The sequence below is a fragment of the Lycium ferocissimum genome, chromosome 4, assembly GCF_029784015.1.
Source record: "Lycium ferocissimum isolate CSIRO_LF1 chromosome 4, AGI_CSIRO_Lferr_CH_V1, whole genome shotgun sequence".
Classification (NCBI taxonomy): Eukaryota; Viridiplantae; Streptophyta; class Magnoliopsida; order Solanales; family Solanaceae; genus Lycium; species Lycium ferocissimum.
The window spans coordinates 24,718,007-24,732,659 of NC_081345.1; the positions used below are offsets into that span (position 1 = coordinate 24,718,007).

Here is a 14,653-nt window from a genome sequence, read left to right on the forward strand (position 1 = left end):
ATACATTTTTATTTTTGAATATATAGTTTTTTTATTTCTGTTACTAAATCTGAATATATTAAGTATGATGATATATTAAAATCCTCTCATCCCTATAATCATTCCTGATCCAAATTTCACCAAAATCGTTCCTATTTTATTGCTCATTAAGAAGAATAATGATATTGTAATCATGAGAGAGAAACAGGATTGATAAGGATCAAAATTAATCCCCAATTATAAGGATAATTAATTACTTCTAAATGTATTTTCTATTACACACGAGCAATCTTGTGCTATAATAGTTAATTAAATATGTTATTTTTAAAATAAATCAAAAGTAATGTTATTTATTAAAATAATCCTTAATTGGTGACGTACAATGTAAAAATCTCAAATAAAGGAATTAAAATAGGTATAAAGTTTATGTACTTAAATTTACTTTATTCGCATATATGATATCAGTGATAAATAGGAGAGTAAAATATCATTTTTCCAGTTATATATGCAATTTCGGTAAAAAAAAGTATCAAAATGGCAAAATAATTTCTTTATAAATTTGAATTAAATTTGAGATATCATTATTTGTTTAATCCATGTAAAACATGTACCGGCACTCATTTTAGAGTATCAAAATAGGTTTGAAATTTATGTACTTGTTAGCTTATAAATGTGGAATGTACTTCCCTTTAAACGTCACTAGCTACCATTCACTTAATATAGCAAACCAAATAAAATCTCTTATGATGTTCGTAATTATCTACTAAGATTGTAAATAATGTCTAATGGTGTGTTTGGTATATATTTTCCAATTGTTCTGATGTTTGGTTAGTTAAGCTTTTTTTTTTTTTTTTTTTTTTTTACAAAATAATTTATCAAAAAAGAAGGGGAGCATCATGTGATCTATATATCACGGGTTCAAGCAAAAGGTGGAATGCTTTGTGCACCAAACTGCCATTTTTTTAATTTCTAAAAAAAACTTTTGATTTTTTGCAAAAACTCAACTTTTCAGTTTTTCTTTAATACTAATGATTTTGAAGCATTTTCATTAATCATAAAACTACTAGTCATAATGTTTCTTTATGTAGCTTTTTTTGTTTTTTGCGGAAAAAGAAAAATATAGGAACATCTGAGTAGAAAAGAGTATCATCCCTAACACTCTGTTTGGATGGTTGTTTCCCGTGGTTCATTAATGTACAGTATGGTGTTGTATTGTATTTTATTGTATTGTATTAATGAAGACAATGCTTGGATAGACTGTATGTTTGTTGTGGTTTAATAACATTTGTATTGTTTGGTTTGACTGTATGATACTGTATAATAACTTGTAAGTTTACTAAAATACTCTTAACTCTTAATTAGAAATTAGTTTATATATATTAACATAATTCAGGTAAAGGATAAAATAAAAACTTTAAAAAATAAGTAGGTGGTGAACGGGAGTGGTCATTGGACGTGAGGTGGGTGGTTGTGGGATGAGGGTGGGGGTAAGTGGTTATGGGGTGGGGTTAGGTGGTGGTGAAGGGTGGGTGGTGTGGGTGGGTAGTTGTGGGATGAAGGTGGGGGTAGTGAGTGGTAGGGTGGGGTTAGGTGGTGGTGAGGAGTGGTGGTGGGTGGTAGGATGGGGGTGGGAGGCAGATGGGTGGGGTAGTTGGGAGTGGGGGTAGGAGTAGGGGGTGTGTGATAGCGTGGGGTAGGGGTGAGTGGTAGAGCGGGGGTGGAGGGTGGAAGTATAATGAAGAAATGAAATATTAACCACATAAAAATCATCAAATCTGTTGTTACAAAAATTAAACATTTTTATGATTATATAACCACGCAATTACAACGGCTTACAACATATATCAATGAACCTCGGAAACAGCCATCCAAACAGGGGTAATAATTCCAACGTCCTCTGTTCCTTCCCGCATTCCTATTTCGATCCCAAGTAACAACACTGAAAGAAAGAGGCTATCCACACTCCACAATCTGCCAGATTTGTGAAACCCACTTTTCTACTTCTACTAGATAATCATTGGGCGGATTACATCAACAGAAGAGTAAAAGAGATTTTGGAGTTTTTTTTGTTGATCAGTCGACACCCAGATTTAAACTGGGGAAAAAAGGATTTCCAGAGAAGTGAAGACCCATTCAGTTATTTTAATAGCTCTCGAACGGGCAACATCATTTACATAGACATCCACAGTGATTGGCACTGCTTCTTTTTGTATGGGGTACTGATTTATTGTTATTCCCTGTTAATATGAGAATAAAAGGGTACCAGAAGATCAAAATCAAGTAGCTGTAAATATGGGTATGGCGAAATATAGTTGTGGGGTATTGGCTAATACTCAGAAACAGCATTTCTTGTTTAGCTGTTGGTCAAGGCGACCCATCTCATGTACCACACTTTGTGGGTTAATGTTGTTTGCCTTAGGATTGATATCTCTCTTTACCGGACACGTGGCGTCCAATCTTGAATTGTACTCTCACAGTTTCGGCAGAGGTGCTTGGTTCTACAAACAGGTAATCTATAATGTGGCCATAAATACAACAACTAACATACCTCATGTGGGGTCCTGGGATACTGTTTAAAAGTTAATTTCTGAATGCTGGCATAAATAAAATGGTTAATTAGCTTTGTTTTGACTATGTTTACAACAAAGTTTGACTTTTTATTCAACACCCTTCTTCAGTTTTCTTTCACATGTGGAAAATTTAATATTGATGTATTGCCTTTCTCTTCATGTTAACAATGTACTCCCTACATCCCATTTTATCTAATGGATTTTTAGTAGAAGAGGGTGTTTAAGATGTTAATTTGACTTACAAATTATATTAGTAGTTGTGGGAAAGATATTTAAGTGTAGAAAATGTTAAATTTGAAAGTATAGTTTTGATAGAGAAAACATCACATGGAGTTTAACTTTTGAATAGCTTGATGAATTTTAATTCTTGAAGATTGTGAATATAGAAATGGAATAGTGTCAAACATGTTGGGACATCCCTAAAATGAAAAAGTATAAGCACATAATATGGGATGGAGTAATATTTGGGCAGTTGGCGCGGTCGCACCCAAAGCTCTCGACTTGAACTCACAGTGAATGTTAAGCAGTATTGAAATACACCTCAAACATGTATAAATCTATTATAAGTTCTCACCTATCTTGTCAAAAGTAGTACTCAGTTACTGTTACAAAGTAGTAGTAGTTGTTGTTGTACATGCATTGCTTCTCTACACTCATCAGATTAAGATTATGCATTGCTATTTTGTGGGGTTCTATGGTCTCTTTCGCATATAGCTGTGTGAACTGAAGTTTTCATAGATACCTTTGTTGGATTTTGGCTACTATCAAGTTTATCTAGTATCTATTTTATCAGTTTAACAAGCAAGTCTTTTGGTTTTGGGATTTTTCTTTTTCTTGTGTGCCAAATTTGATGTTTAAGAATTTAAGTAAAGAGTGAAGTATATGTTACACTCCCTTGAACAGTTTATATTCACTTTCAACGCTTTTTTGCCTTTGGGAGTGGCTGGAATGCCAAAGGAAAGTTCAGAATATCATGTTATAAGTTTGCTGGTAGTGATGGAATGATTTTCTTCTGTTGGATGACACAGTAATAATGACTAATGGTTCCTTACAATCTGACAGAAGTTTATCGGAAAAGCTAAAGTTTCTGGCTGCAACAGTCGCAGCTATGAAGTTGAAAGATTAGTTTTTGTTTTGCCTATCCAGTTATTTTGAAGCATCACGTGTTCTGTTACTTGATATATTTTAGGATGGAGGTACGCCAATTGATATTTGGAAGTCAAGGTATTCAACTTCTTACTATGGATGCAGTGAGAGAGGCCCTCGTTTTGCTTGTACGTAAATGCTTTTGCATGGTTTCTTCAGATATTTTCTGTCCTAACTGTTTGTGATGTTGTCACTCTTATCATGTATTGTGTTTAGGCAATGTTATTTGGTTGGTCATAATCTGAAGGTGAGGGCCTAGAGATTTTCAATTTCGATGCTTTAGGTTTCTTGAGTGGGTTATGGAAATCAGTTACTTACATCTAACATTATGATCTCAGCTAAAATGTAATCATATGCTCTACAGACAACTAAAAGAAAGTAGAGTATGTCTGATTGAAACAATTGAGTGAGAAGAGGTAGTGGAGAAAATTGGCTCCTCCATGCCAAAAGTATATAGCCTTTGTTTTATTTGGAATGGAAGGAAGTGAAAGAGAGTTAGCTTGTCTGCATCCAACTTCTAAGGATTGATGGTTTTGTTTTTAAACATTTTCACTTTTGTTTCCCACGCTCTTTTATTCCCAAAAGGAACTTAGATAATCTTTTTTCGTCTTTGACCATCACTCATCTACCTTCCCCTTTAACTGCTGGCTAAAACATAAAGAGAAGTCCTGTTTCTTGAGTTGGTGAACTTGAACTGAAGGTTGCGTCTAATATTGGCTATTGAAGTGTAGATATAGAAGCCTGGTTAAGTTGGTGATCAAGATATCTAAACAAAACCATATGTAGAATGGAGTTAGCCTTAGCTAGTATTTTAGACAGTTTATGAGGGTCTAGGTGGTAGGTTTTGCTCTTTTGGCTACTACTTGTAATTACTACTGAAGTACACTTTTGGTGTATTTCTTTGTTTATAATAGATATGTTAACTGTTTCAAAAAAAAGAATAGAGCTAGGCCTTATTGTCATTTATAGCATCCTCATAGATATGTAGAAGTGAACAAATTATTGTTAAGGTCCGCCCTTGCATTGGATTCTGCTGTTTCTTGTTTGATATGTGACACAAATAGGAGTTAAATCATAGTTCTTCAGAAATTTGATGTGCACTTGCACTTGGTCATTTTGATAATTTCCAAAAGGCTTTCTCCTGCTTATTTAGCTTGAAAGTTCACTCTTATGCTTCTGCATCTCATAATTTCACTAGGCTTCAATTTTTACTGAGAATACCTTGGTCTATAACGTTTCCCAAATGAAATGTAGCTGCTGTGAGTGTGCGTTCTTCAAATGGATATCTACTTATTGCAACTAGCGGAGGACTCAACCAACAAAGGACTGGAGTAAGTATGCTGTTCTTGACTTGAATCATTCATCAACTAATCTTTGGTATCTCTCAAACAGTTTGTGTTTGCTCTTTTAATACTGTATCTTAATAGTCTAACATTTGGAACCTATCTCGTGCTTACCAGATAACCGATGCTGTAGTTGTTGCGCGAATTCTTAACGCCACTTTAGTTGTACCTGAGTTGGATCATAATTCATTTTGGAAGGATGATAGGTTGGTGGGCATCTTGTACTTATTTTGAGGAGCCTGTCTGTTGCATAAGCTTATAAAATGGATCGTAATAACAGAAGCAAATTTGACTCTCTCTCTCTCTCTTTTACTGAGATATCTTGTTAACCTGCAGTGATTTTGTCAACATCTTTGATGTTAAATGGTTCATCTCTTACCTTGCAAAGGATGTCACTGTTGTTAAAAGAGTTCCAGAGAAGGTCATGAGGTCAATGGGAAAACCTCCATATACCATGCGTGTTCCTAGAAAATCAGAACCTGAATATTACTTGGACCAAGTATTGCCAGTACTCTTAAGGAGGCGTGTAAGTAAAAGAAAATCAGAACAATTGATTCTGTTTTTTAATCATATTTGTGCAATCATTTACACACCTGTACTAGCTGCCTGCTATTTTCTATCTCAAACCTCATATTTCCCAGAAAACTATAAGTGAACTTTAAGGAAATGTAATCACTCTTCCTGATCTCTTCATTTAGCTGTTTAGACAGTCAACTTGCAGAAATCCTAAATTATGTTCTGTTTCAGGATGCACACATCTTCGTTTTTCTGGAATTTAACTTGAGCGTGGGACGTAGCTATTAACAATCTCAGAATGTAATATGGCACATATAAACCTGTATAAACAATTCATGGAACAACAATTAATCAATAATTCTCATGGAGTCTTTAAGTTAAAACTTGATAGTAAAAAGTGGATGGTTATGCTCAGTTTTTTTTTTTTTTTTGATGTTTGACCTCCATATTGTGTGCAGGTTCTTCAGTTGACAAAATTTGATTATCGGCTTGCTAATGACCTTGATGAAGAGCTACAAAAGTTACGTTGCCGTGTGAATTATCATGCTTTAAGATTCACTAAGCCCATAAGGAATTTTGGTCAGAAACTTGTAGTGCGTATGCGAAAGATGGCAAGACGTTTCATTGCAGTTCATTTGAGGTTTATTTGACTGACAGTGTTACGAAATTCAAATTTGGTTTATTTAACTCTGCATAGCAATTTTTCAAAAGTAAAGTCTGAATTTTGGAACTGAAAATTAATGCTGCAACTTTTAGGACAGGAAAGGGGGGCTGTATTGGCTAAATCTCCTTTTACCTAACCGAAAGAATGGACAAACCCATTCATTTACATTTGAAGCTTAGGAAAAAAAAAAAGAAATCTATTGGCTTTCCTATGGTTGCGGGTCTAATACTCCGAATAATCTTTCATAAGAAGAATTTCTAAATGCTATCCAGTTTCCTGCCATATATGATATGGATAATGTTTTCCTGGACCATGTAAGCGATCCTCCTATAGTTTTCTTCATAATATTAAGAAGTGCATATCAGCTTGAGGTAAAGTTTGTATGCTCTCGGGATCATAGACATTTAGGGATTAGGAGAAATCTTATTCACTGGTTTGGTAATGAGAACTTAGATAGATGCAGAATGAGCAGCAACATGCCAACATCCGTGTTTTCTTTTGTTAAAATGGAAAGATTGTATTTTGACCTTCATACTTCATAATAGTCAAATATCTGTATTACCTAAGTAAGCATTAGATGTGTGTCTAAATCACAATTTGTACCTTTTTTTTCCTTCGGAAACATAAAAGTTCTAATCTTTCTGATGTTATTTCTTATATATGTCCGTTACTCAGGATAACTCCTTTTACATTTATGCTTTTGTTGGCACTTAATGTTTGTCACTCTGATGTATATATATTTCAGGTTTGAACCTGATATGCTAGCATTTTCCGGGTGCTATTACGGCGGGGGTGATAAGGAAAGATACGAATTGGGTGAGATAAGAAAAAGATGGGCTACTTTACCTGTAGGATTTCTTTCCTTCAAGAATTATGACTTCGGTCTTTATTATTCGGCAATTTAGGCGACTTTATTAGTCGGAAACCTCTCCTTTCTCCCGCTTTTCCCTTATTAAAATGGACCTTGTATGATCTGTGTACCAAATCATAAAGATTTCCAAAGGTTTTGCTTTCTTTTTTTGATAACAAAGGCTATATTCACTTGTGGCTTCAGGAGCTGAGCCCCGATGAAGAGCGAACACGAGGAAGATGCCCCCTGACACCCCATGAAGTTGGGCTTATGCTGCGGGCACTTGGCTTCAAAAATGACACATACCTTTATGTTGCATCTGGTGAAGTATATGGTGGAGAAAAAACTCTGCAGCCTCTAAAAGAGCTGTTTCCAAACTTCTATACCAAAGAGATAGTTGCTGGTGATGAGCTGAAACCTTTTCTTCCCTACTCTTCTCGTCTTGCAGCAATTGACTACATTGTATGTGATGAAAGTGATGTCTTTGTCACCAACAATAATGGGAACATGGCTAAGATCCTTGCTGGTAGTAGGTGAGGATTTGCACATGTTTTTCTTCTTAGCACTTTTACACGTCTGATCTAATATTTGTTCATAGGGGACATGTTTTTCATGTTTAGCATGGTGCATGTGTCTACTTTATTGAACTACCACACTAAGTAAAAAAGAGAAGTGAATCAAGATCCTAGAGAGCATTGTACTATTGGTCCATGTTTAAAAAACTTGAGAAAATTGGATGGCCACTGTGTCAATGAAAGAATGAAATCATGTCAGTCTCTGGATGGTCAATGTGAAATCGGTTTATGATCAGTTGCTTCAAGATTTTATGGCGTAAACCAAAATGAGATGGATTGTTAATTGTGGAACTTGAAAGTTTTTCAGGCATTTAAATTTGGCAGCCTAAAGTTTGTTTGGGAGTTCTGTGACTTTTAAACTTAGGAACTAATATGGAGTTTAGTTAGCTGAGTCTTAGTGCCTTCAGATTAGGTGTGATTTAAACTCCGGCTTATTTCTTTGGAAATAGGTAAATAGTGGAACTGGAAGTGTTCAATTTCAGCGTCTGTTAGTATGCAATAATGGACTAGAAGTTAAGAGCTGGTCATTTCCCGATGATATATAGTGGTAACTCAGAAATTTGTACATTGAAATTTCATTACAAATAATTTTGATTCCTCTTCCTATCTTCTTTTTTTCACTATTGAGCTAATTTTTTTCCTGGTCATGTCAAAGGAGGTACATGGGGCACAAGAGGACCATCAGACCAAATGCCAAAAGACTCAGTGCTTTATTCATGGCTCGAAATAAGATGGACTGGGACACATTCTCTAGAAAGGTTAAATCATGCCAAAGTGGATTCATGGGAGAACCTGAGGAAATGAGACCGGGACGTGGAGAGTTTCATGAATTTCCATCCTCGTGTATCTGTAAGACACCATTCAATCATTCAAATTTCATAGACAAATAAAACAATCATACTTCCAGTGGGAATCCAACTCTCCCGGATTCAAGATATAGGTACATACACAATAGCAGTGACCTTGATGAGAAGAGCTTGCAAAAACTGTATTAGTAGAGGAAATTTGACAGGACATATGACTGTATTAGAAAGAGACCCCCTGGGCCCGGGGAATTGGTTCAGTGGTAAAGACGCAACACGTGATGTGTGGGTTAAATGCACGTCATGGACACGGACCATGCCATGCAAAAAACCTAGTATTTATATTGGGAGGAGGGTAGAGGGGAAGGGAGTATAAGACCTGTGCGCGAAGTGGAGTCAGGCCAGAATTTTTGTGTTAGAGAGACTGAGCATGATAATCCTTAATCTGACTATATGAGTTTCTCGGGGAAGTGTTGTACCATTGTCATATTGACATTGTATGCGGGTGCCTTCTTTTGGCAGAAGGGGCTGAAGCCCTGCACTTGACACTGTCAATTGTCAAGATATGTTTTCTGGTTCACCGCTGTTTTTTCTAGAAAGCGGATTCTGATGTGCTACAATTGTTAATATACTTTTCTGTAAGATATGTATACAGCAAAGAAGAGAAAGAAAAAGAAACTGTGATCTCCTCCATTTTAATAAATCTTATTCTCTGCAGTTACCACTGTTTTACCTTGTATTCAGGTTTTTTAAATCTCCTTCTCAGTACAGCATATGATCTTGACACTAATTTCGCAATTATTTAAAGGGTGTCTCAACATCTAATATACCCAATCAAGATAAGGACATTATTTTGTGCACTCCTGACCAGTGGCGGATTTATAACACGAGCGCGGATGATTTCGCCTTGGTAGGTTCAAAATATAAAAAAGTAAACGTACGAAAGAAAGCATATTAACAAAATAACGTTTCTTGGGATTCAACATCTATTATATATACATAAAAAATAATTTAATCTTGTAAAAACAGTATTTTTTTTCGCCGAGGGGGCTCGGATGAACACCCTCAGCTCTATGTAGCTCCGCCACTGCTCCTGACCTTCCCTTGATTGGATTGACAAATGCGTCTACATACATACGCCTGTATAAAACAACACATTAGTTGAATGGAAGGAGAAAAAACTTTAAGAAGTACAAACTTCAGTGACTGCTACACAAACTATTACTGCATTAGCTCAATAATAAAAATGGTAATACCCTTAGAGTGATTTATTTTAGGATTTGGATTTGCCTCTTATCTTGAAAAAGAAATTCTGAAGAAGTCATTTAACCTTAGTGAAAATGAAAAAGTTAATTTTTAAAATCTAAACTCTATCCCTATAAAGTATATAAAAAAGTGATCGGAAAAGAAAGATAATCTAGCCAGGAGCTTATCGGTAACTCTCACTTGCTTTCTCGGGACTAGCCTTGAATACTAGCCATTTTCTCATTGCATCAAGGGGGCTTTCAAAGAGGGCTACAACATTTTTTTTTTTTTCAAATGATTGCTTAAAAGAGTGAAAAAAATAAAAAGGTTGTTACATTTTGTGGCCATCTGGTTACTAAAACAAAATTGTGTGACTTTCGTGCAAAAAAAACATAGTAGTGTGACCATTTGTGAAATTTAGTTTGTGCAAAAAAAAAAAAAAAAAAACACTTATGGGGGTTTAATATAGTTTGTCTAAGGAAAAAAAAGTCCAAATAAATACCGAATTATAGCAGTACATGCTTGTACAACGAAATGTACAGGAGTACTATAAAACAAGGAGAAAAAAAGTACGTACGAAAAACCTCGTCATTGTGTTTTCCAAAATTAGTACTACCTTAATTCAAAAGTTATTTACTCTTTAACCCACCAAACGTTGCATCTATTAATATATCTTTTTAAAAATATATTATCTCAAATTATTAATTTTTACGGATCTTTTTAGATTTACCTTTTTCTCCTTTTCTTCATATTTAATTAGTTGAAGATTAAACATGCAACTTTTAGTATTAGGTATTAGCGGACAGTGGGAATGAAATACCAGGGTGATATTTTGGTGATAATTGTTAGTAAGAGTTGAAAGTAATTTTCTCCCGGTAAAAATTGGTAACATAAGAAAAAGTCATTTAATTCCATTGTTGTTGAATATTTTCCTTTAAGTATCATTTTCAACATTTTAAGATAATCAAACAGTAGGCAATAATTTAGTAAAGAGAATAATTGTTGGTTAAAGATTTGGCATTATTCCAAGATGCATACCCCTCGTTGTACTTTAATTAAATTATGATTATCATCAGCATAAACATTATCATGATTCTCTTGCGTCTTGGCACATCATTTTAGTTATTCTAAAGTGAACATAGTATTTTTTTTTTTTGCTCATGACAACATCTTAATACTTATACTATTCTGAAGTTTACCTTTTCTTCTCCTCTTTTTTTTCTTCTCTAAAAAAAGTGGAGCATCACTTTTTAAATTTTGTACTCCATTAGTTAAGCTTCTCTAAATAATATTTTGAATTCATTTCTTGAATACTATTACAATGTAATATATCATAATAGTCGTCTCCATGAAACCAGAAATATGTAGTATAAAACACCATTGGAAGTTCAGCTTGCAAGAATTTCTTGCACAAAATGTAATATTTTTTCCAACATTTTCACCCAACAACCTATATTTAACAAAATATGTGACTTATACTATTAGTGGTACTTTGGTAATAATTTTGAGTGGTTAAAGTCGAATATAATGTTTCCATGTACGTTAAAACTGGCAACAAGAAGCAAATCATTTTCTCTCAACCGACGTGAAATAATTTTTTCTGTAGAAAATATTTCCAACAATTTAAGACAATTAAAACGTAGAAAATAATTAAGTAAAAGAGAACAAATTATTAAATATTTTACGACCATACCAAACACAACATCATTATACATAAACTTAATTATCATTATCATCAACATTTTAATGATTCCTCTATGTGCTGGAACGTCATTTTAGTTATTCTAAACATGAAAGAAATTGCTCTTGACATCAGACATCTAGTATTATACGTTAGTGGAGCTTACTTTTTTTTTCCCTACTTAAGAAATTATCACTTTTTAAATGTTGTATTAGTTAAGCACTTAAGCTTATCTAAACAAACTTTTAAATTAATTTCTTGAAAGTCCATTACAATGAAATATAACTTATGATGTGTTTGGTATGAAATTTTCTCATATGTTTGGTTGGTCAAAAATTTTATATAACATTTTTTTTAGAAAACGAGGAAAATAACTTCTTTTGCGGAAATAGGAAAAGTAAATTTCCTGATTGGCATCCCACTCCTATCCATTCTCCAACACCCCCATCGCCCCACCTCTACCACCCTCACACGCCCACCCCTCATAGTATTTGCCTAAAGTGGCTGATCTAACACATATTATGCGTGTTCACGGAAATCAATAACCTTTGTATACGCCTTATATATATATATATATATATATATATATTTAAAAAGTCAACTAAATATCTATTACGATTTCATTATGAAATTACTATTGTATATTAACTTGAGATCGTTGTAAGAACTCATAAATTTCACATCATGAATCGACCGCTGTTCCCCCAAATTATATATGGATAATATTTTATGCTTATTTACCAAACACTAAAAAAAGTAAAAAAATTAGAAAATCATTTATTCTTCAAAAACATATTTTCTGTGAAGAACATTCTCCTCCGTGCCAAACACACCATTAGTCATCTCAACGAAACCATCAAACATGTGATTAATATAAATCAAAGAAAGGTATGGGCGGTGGGACGGCGCCAATCATTTGTCGAGTCTACTCAAATTAGGCCCCATGGTCGGCATAACCTAACCCAAAATGTCATTTTTGTGAGTCCACTATGGATATATAAAGGCAGTTTATGTGAGACTATGAGAACCATCAAATTTTAAGCAAAACCCAATTGGCAAGGGACTTAAATTGAGCTTCTTTAGGTACATTCTTTAGTGGGAGCCAAAAAAATGGTGAAGCTTGCCTTTGGTAGCATTGGTGACTCTTTTAGTGTTGGGTCATTAAAGGCCTACTTAGCTGAGTTTATTGCTACTTTGCTCTTTGTATTTGCTGGGGTTGGATCTGCTATTGCTTATAGTAAGTTACACTTCTCTAATTAAAACTTTCATACTGATCGCATAATCTTTTAAGGAATCTTTACCTAAATAGCCGCTCGGATTAGCATCCTAGCAGGTATACATAGATTATACGCAGCTATATACATATAATGTAGGGATCATACATTCCCCGATTATTTTTAGCTTAAACAATTGGGTGAACGGCTATTTAGCTGATTCTTCAAAAAAGTTAAATTGGGTCTAGCACTACACAACAAAAGTAGCAAATAATTCCGCTAAGCTCCTGTTATACGTGAGTTTTAGAAAAGGACCCCACCATGTTGAAGTTTGTGTTGTACATAATTCTATTTTGCATTTCTGTAAAAAGTTATTTTTACGAATTGAACATGTGACATACTGATCACATGGAGAAAATATTTGTCAAAATATATATAACGTAGATATTAATTTCTTTTTGCAGATAAGTTGACTTCAGATGCAGCTCTTGACCCAGCTGGTCTAGTAGCAGTGGCTGTGGCTCATGCATTTGCCTTGTTTGTTGGGGTATCCATTGCAGCCAATATCTCAGGTGGACATTTGAATCCAGCTGTTACTTTGGGATTGGCTGTTGGTGGAAACATCACCATCTTGACTGGATTTTTCTACTGGATTGCCCAATTGCTTGGCTCTACAGTTGCTTGCCTCCTCCTTAAATTCGTCACTAATGGTTTGGTATGTTGTTGACTATTAGCGTACTATTAAGCTAAATCCTATTGTTAACTTTAATTAGGTGTTGGACCTCACCTGGTGTTTTTGACTAAGTTTATAAATTGGTCAAACTAACTTTTAAACATTTTTTGGTTTATCTACGTGTTTGATAAATATCAAAAATGTTTATAAATCAAATGTTTATAAGCCAAAAACTGCCAAAAATCATTAGTTGATCACCTTTAACTTATTGTGTTATTGCTTATAAGTATTATTAATTTGACCAAGTCTTTTATGATATTATCTCTAATATCTTTTGTAATCTCCAAAATATAACAACATACCCAGTGAAATCTTCAATGTGGGGTCTAGGAAGGGTAAAGTGTATGCAGACCTTACCTACGTAACTTTTAATTTTCTATCTATTCTATTCTATTCCTGCCATCCATCCTTTTTATGTAAATATACTTTTGAATTTATATTATTCTATAATATAAATAACTTTAACGTCATTTCATGCATTAACAAAAAAAATGTTTATCAGCACCTTTTCACCGCACACAGTAATTGTTTATTATAAGTTTCATCATTTTTATCCAAATACATAACAACTTATTTATAAAATTAGTTTCAGCATCAAAAATACTTTTTAACATTAAATGTTTGTCAGCTATTTTAAAACGAGTAACCAGAACGGGTTCTGTGTTGGATTTTGGCAGGCTGTTCCAACTCATGGAGTTGCTGCTGGGCTCAGTGGAATTGAGGGAGTGGTAATGGAGATAATCATAACCTTTGCACTTGTCTACACTGTTTATGCCACTGCAGCAGACCCCAAAAAGGGCTCACTTGGAACCATTGCACCCATGGCAATTGGGTTCATTGTTGGGGCCAACATTTTGGCAGCTGGCCCATTCAGTGGTGGGTCAATGAACCCAGCTAGATCATTTGGGCCAGCTGTGGTTGCTGGTGACTTTTCACAGAACTGGATTTACTGGGTTGGCCCACTCATTGGTGGAGGATTGGCTGGGTTTATTTATGGAGATGTCTTTATTGGATCACACACCCCACTTCCAAACTCAGAAGACTATGCTTAAAAGAAGAAGTCTTCAACAATGTTTTCTTTGTGTGCTTTAAATGCAATGTCGATTTTAATTTAAGATTTGTATATTATGCTATGCAAGAAGTTTGTTTCCAATGAAATATCCTGTTTGGTTTATTTTGAGGACTGAGGGTACTTTAAAACCTATATGTGTGTTGTGCATTTATTTAGATAAAGCTAAATAACCCTAAAATCACAGTGATCACCTGAATATTTGTTCAGAAGAAGCCTATTTATGCAAGCGGAGAAACTAAATCAACACCTAAAGGATCATTTT

General features: G+C 34.4%; 2 protein-coding genes across 4 annotated transcripts; both read left to right on the forward strand.

The window, feature by feature from the left end:
• The first annotated feature begins 1,836 nt into the window (after positions 1-1,836).
• Positions 1,837-9,176, forward strand: LOC132051912 (O-fucosyltransferase 29). 3 transcript variants are annotated; one of them, XM_059443171.1, is made up of 9 exons: positions 1,837-2,487; positions 3,739-3,823; positions 4,950-5,026; positions 5,156-5,244; positions 5,375-5,564; positions 6,013-6,194; positions 6,964-7,066; positions 7,273-7,601; positions 8,299-9,176. In XM_059443171.1, the coding sequence occupies exons 1-9, from the start codon at positions 2,272-2,274 to the stop codon at positions 8,531-8,533; spliced, it is 1,506 nt and encodes a 501-aa protein (XP_059299154.1). In that variant the 5' UTR covers positions 1,837-2,271; the 3' UTR covers positions 8,534-9,176. The 3 variants fall into 3 exon arrangements, with proteins under 3 accessions (XP_059299154.1, XP_059299155.1, XP_059299156.1); XM_059443172.1 differs by having other exon boundaries at positions 6,013-6,074; XM_059443173.1 differs by lacking the exons at positions 5,156-5,244; positions 5,375-5,564.
• A 3,219-nt stretch (positions 9,177-12,395) lies between these two features.
• Positions 12,396-14,493, forward strand: LOC132051914 (probable aquaporin TIP-type RB7-5A). Its single transcript, XM_059443177.1, has 3 exons — positions 12,396-12,609; positions 13,051-13,301; positions 13,997-14,493. Exons 1-3 carry the CDS (start codon positions 12,483-12,485, stop codon positions 14,369-14,371), a joined length of 753 nt encoding a protein of 250 aa, XP_059299160.1. The 5' UTR covers positions 12,396-12,482; the 3' UTR covers positions 14,372-14,493.
• Positions 14,494-14,653: the final 160 nt, after the last annotated feature.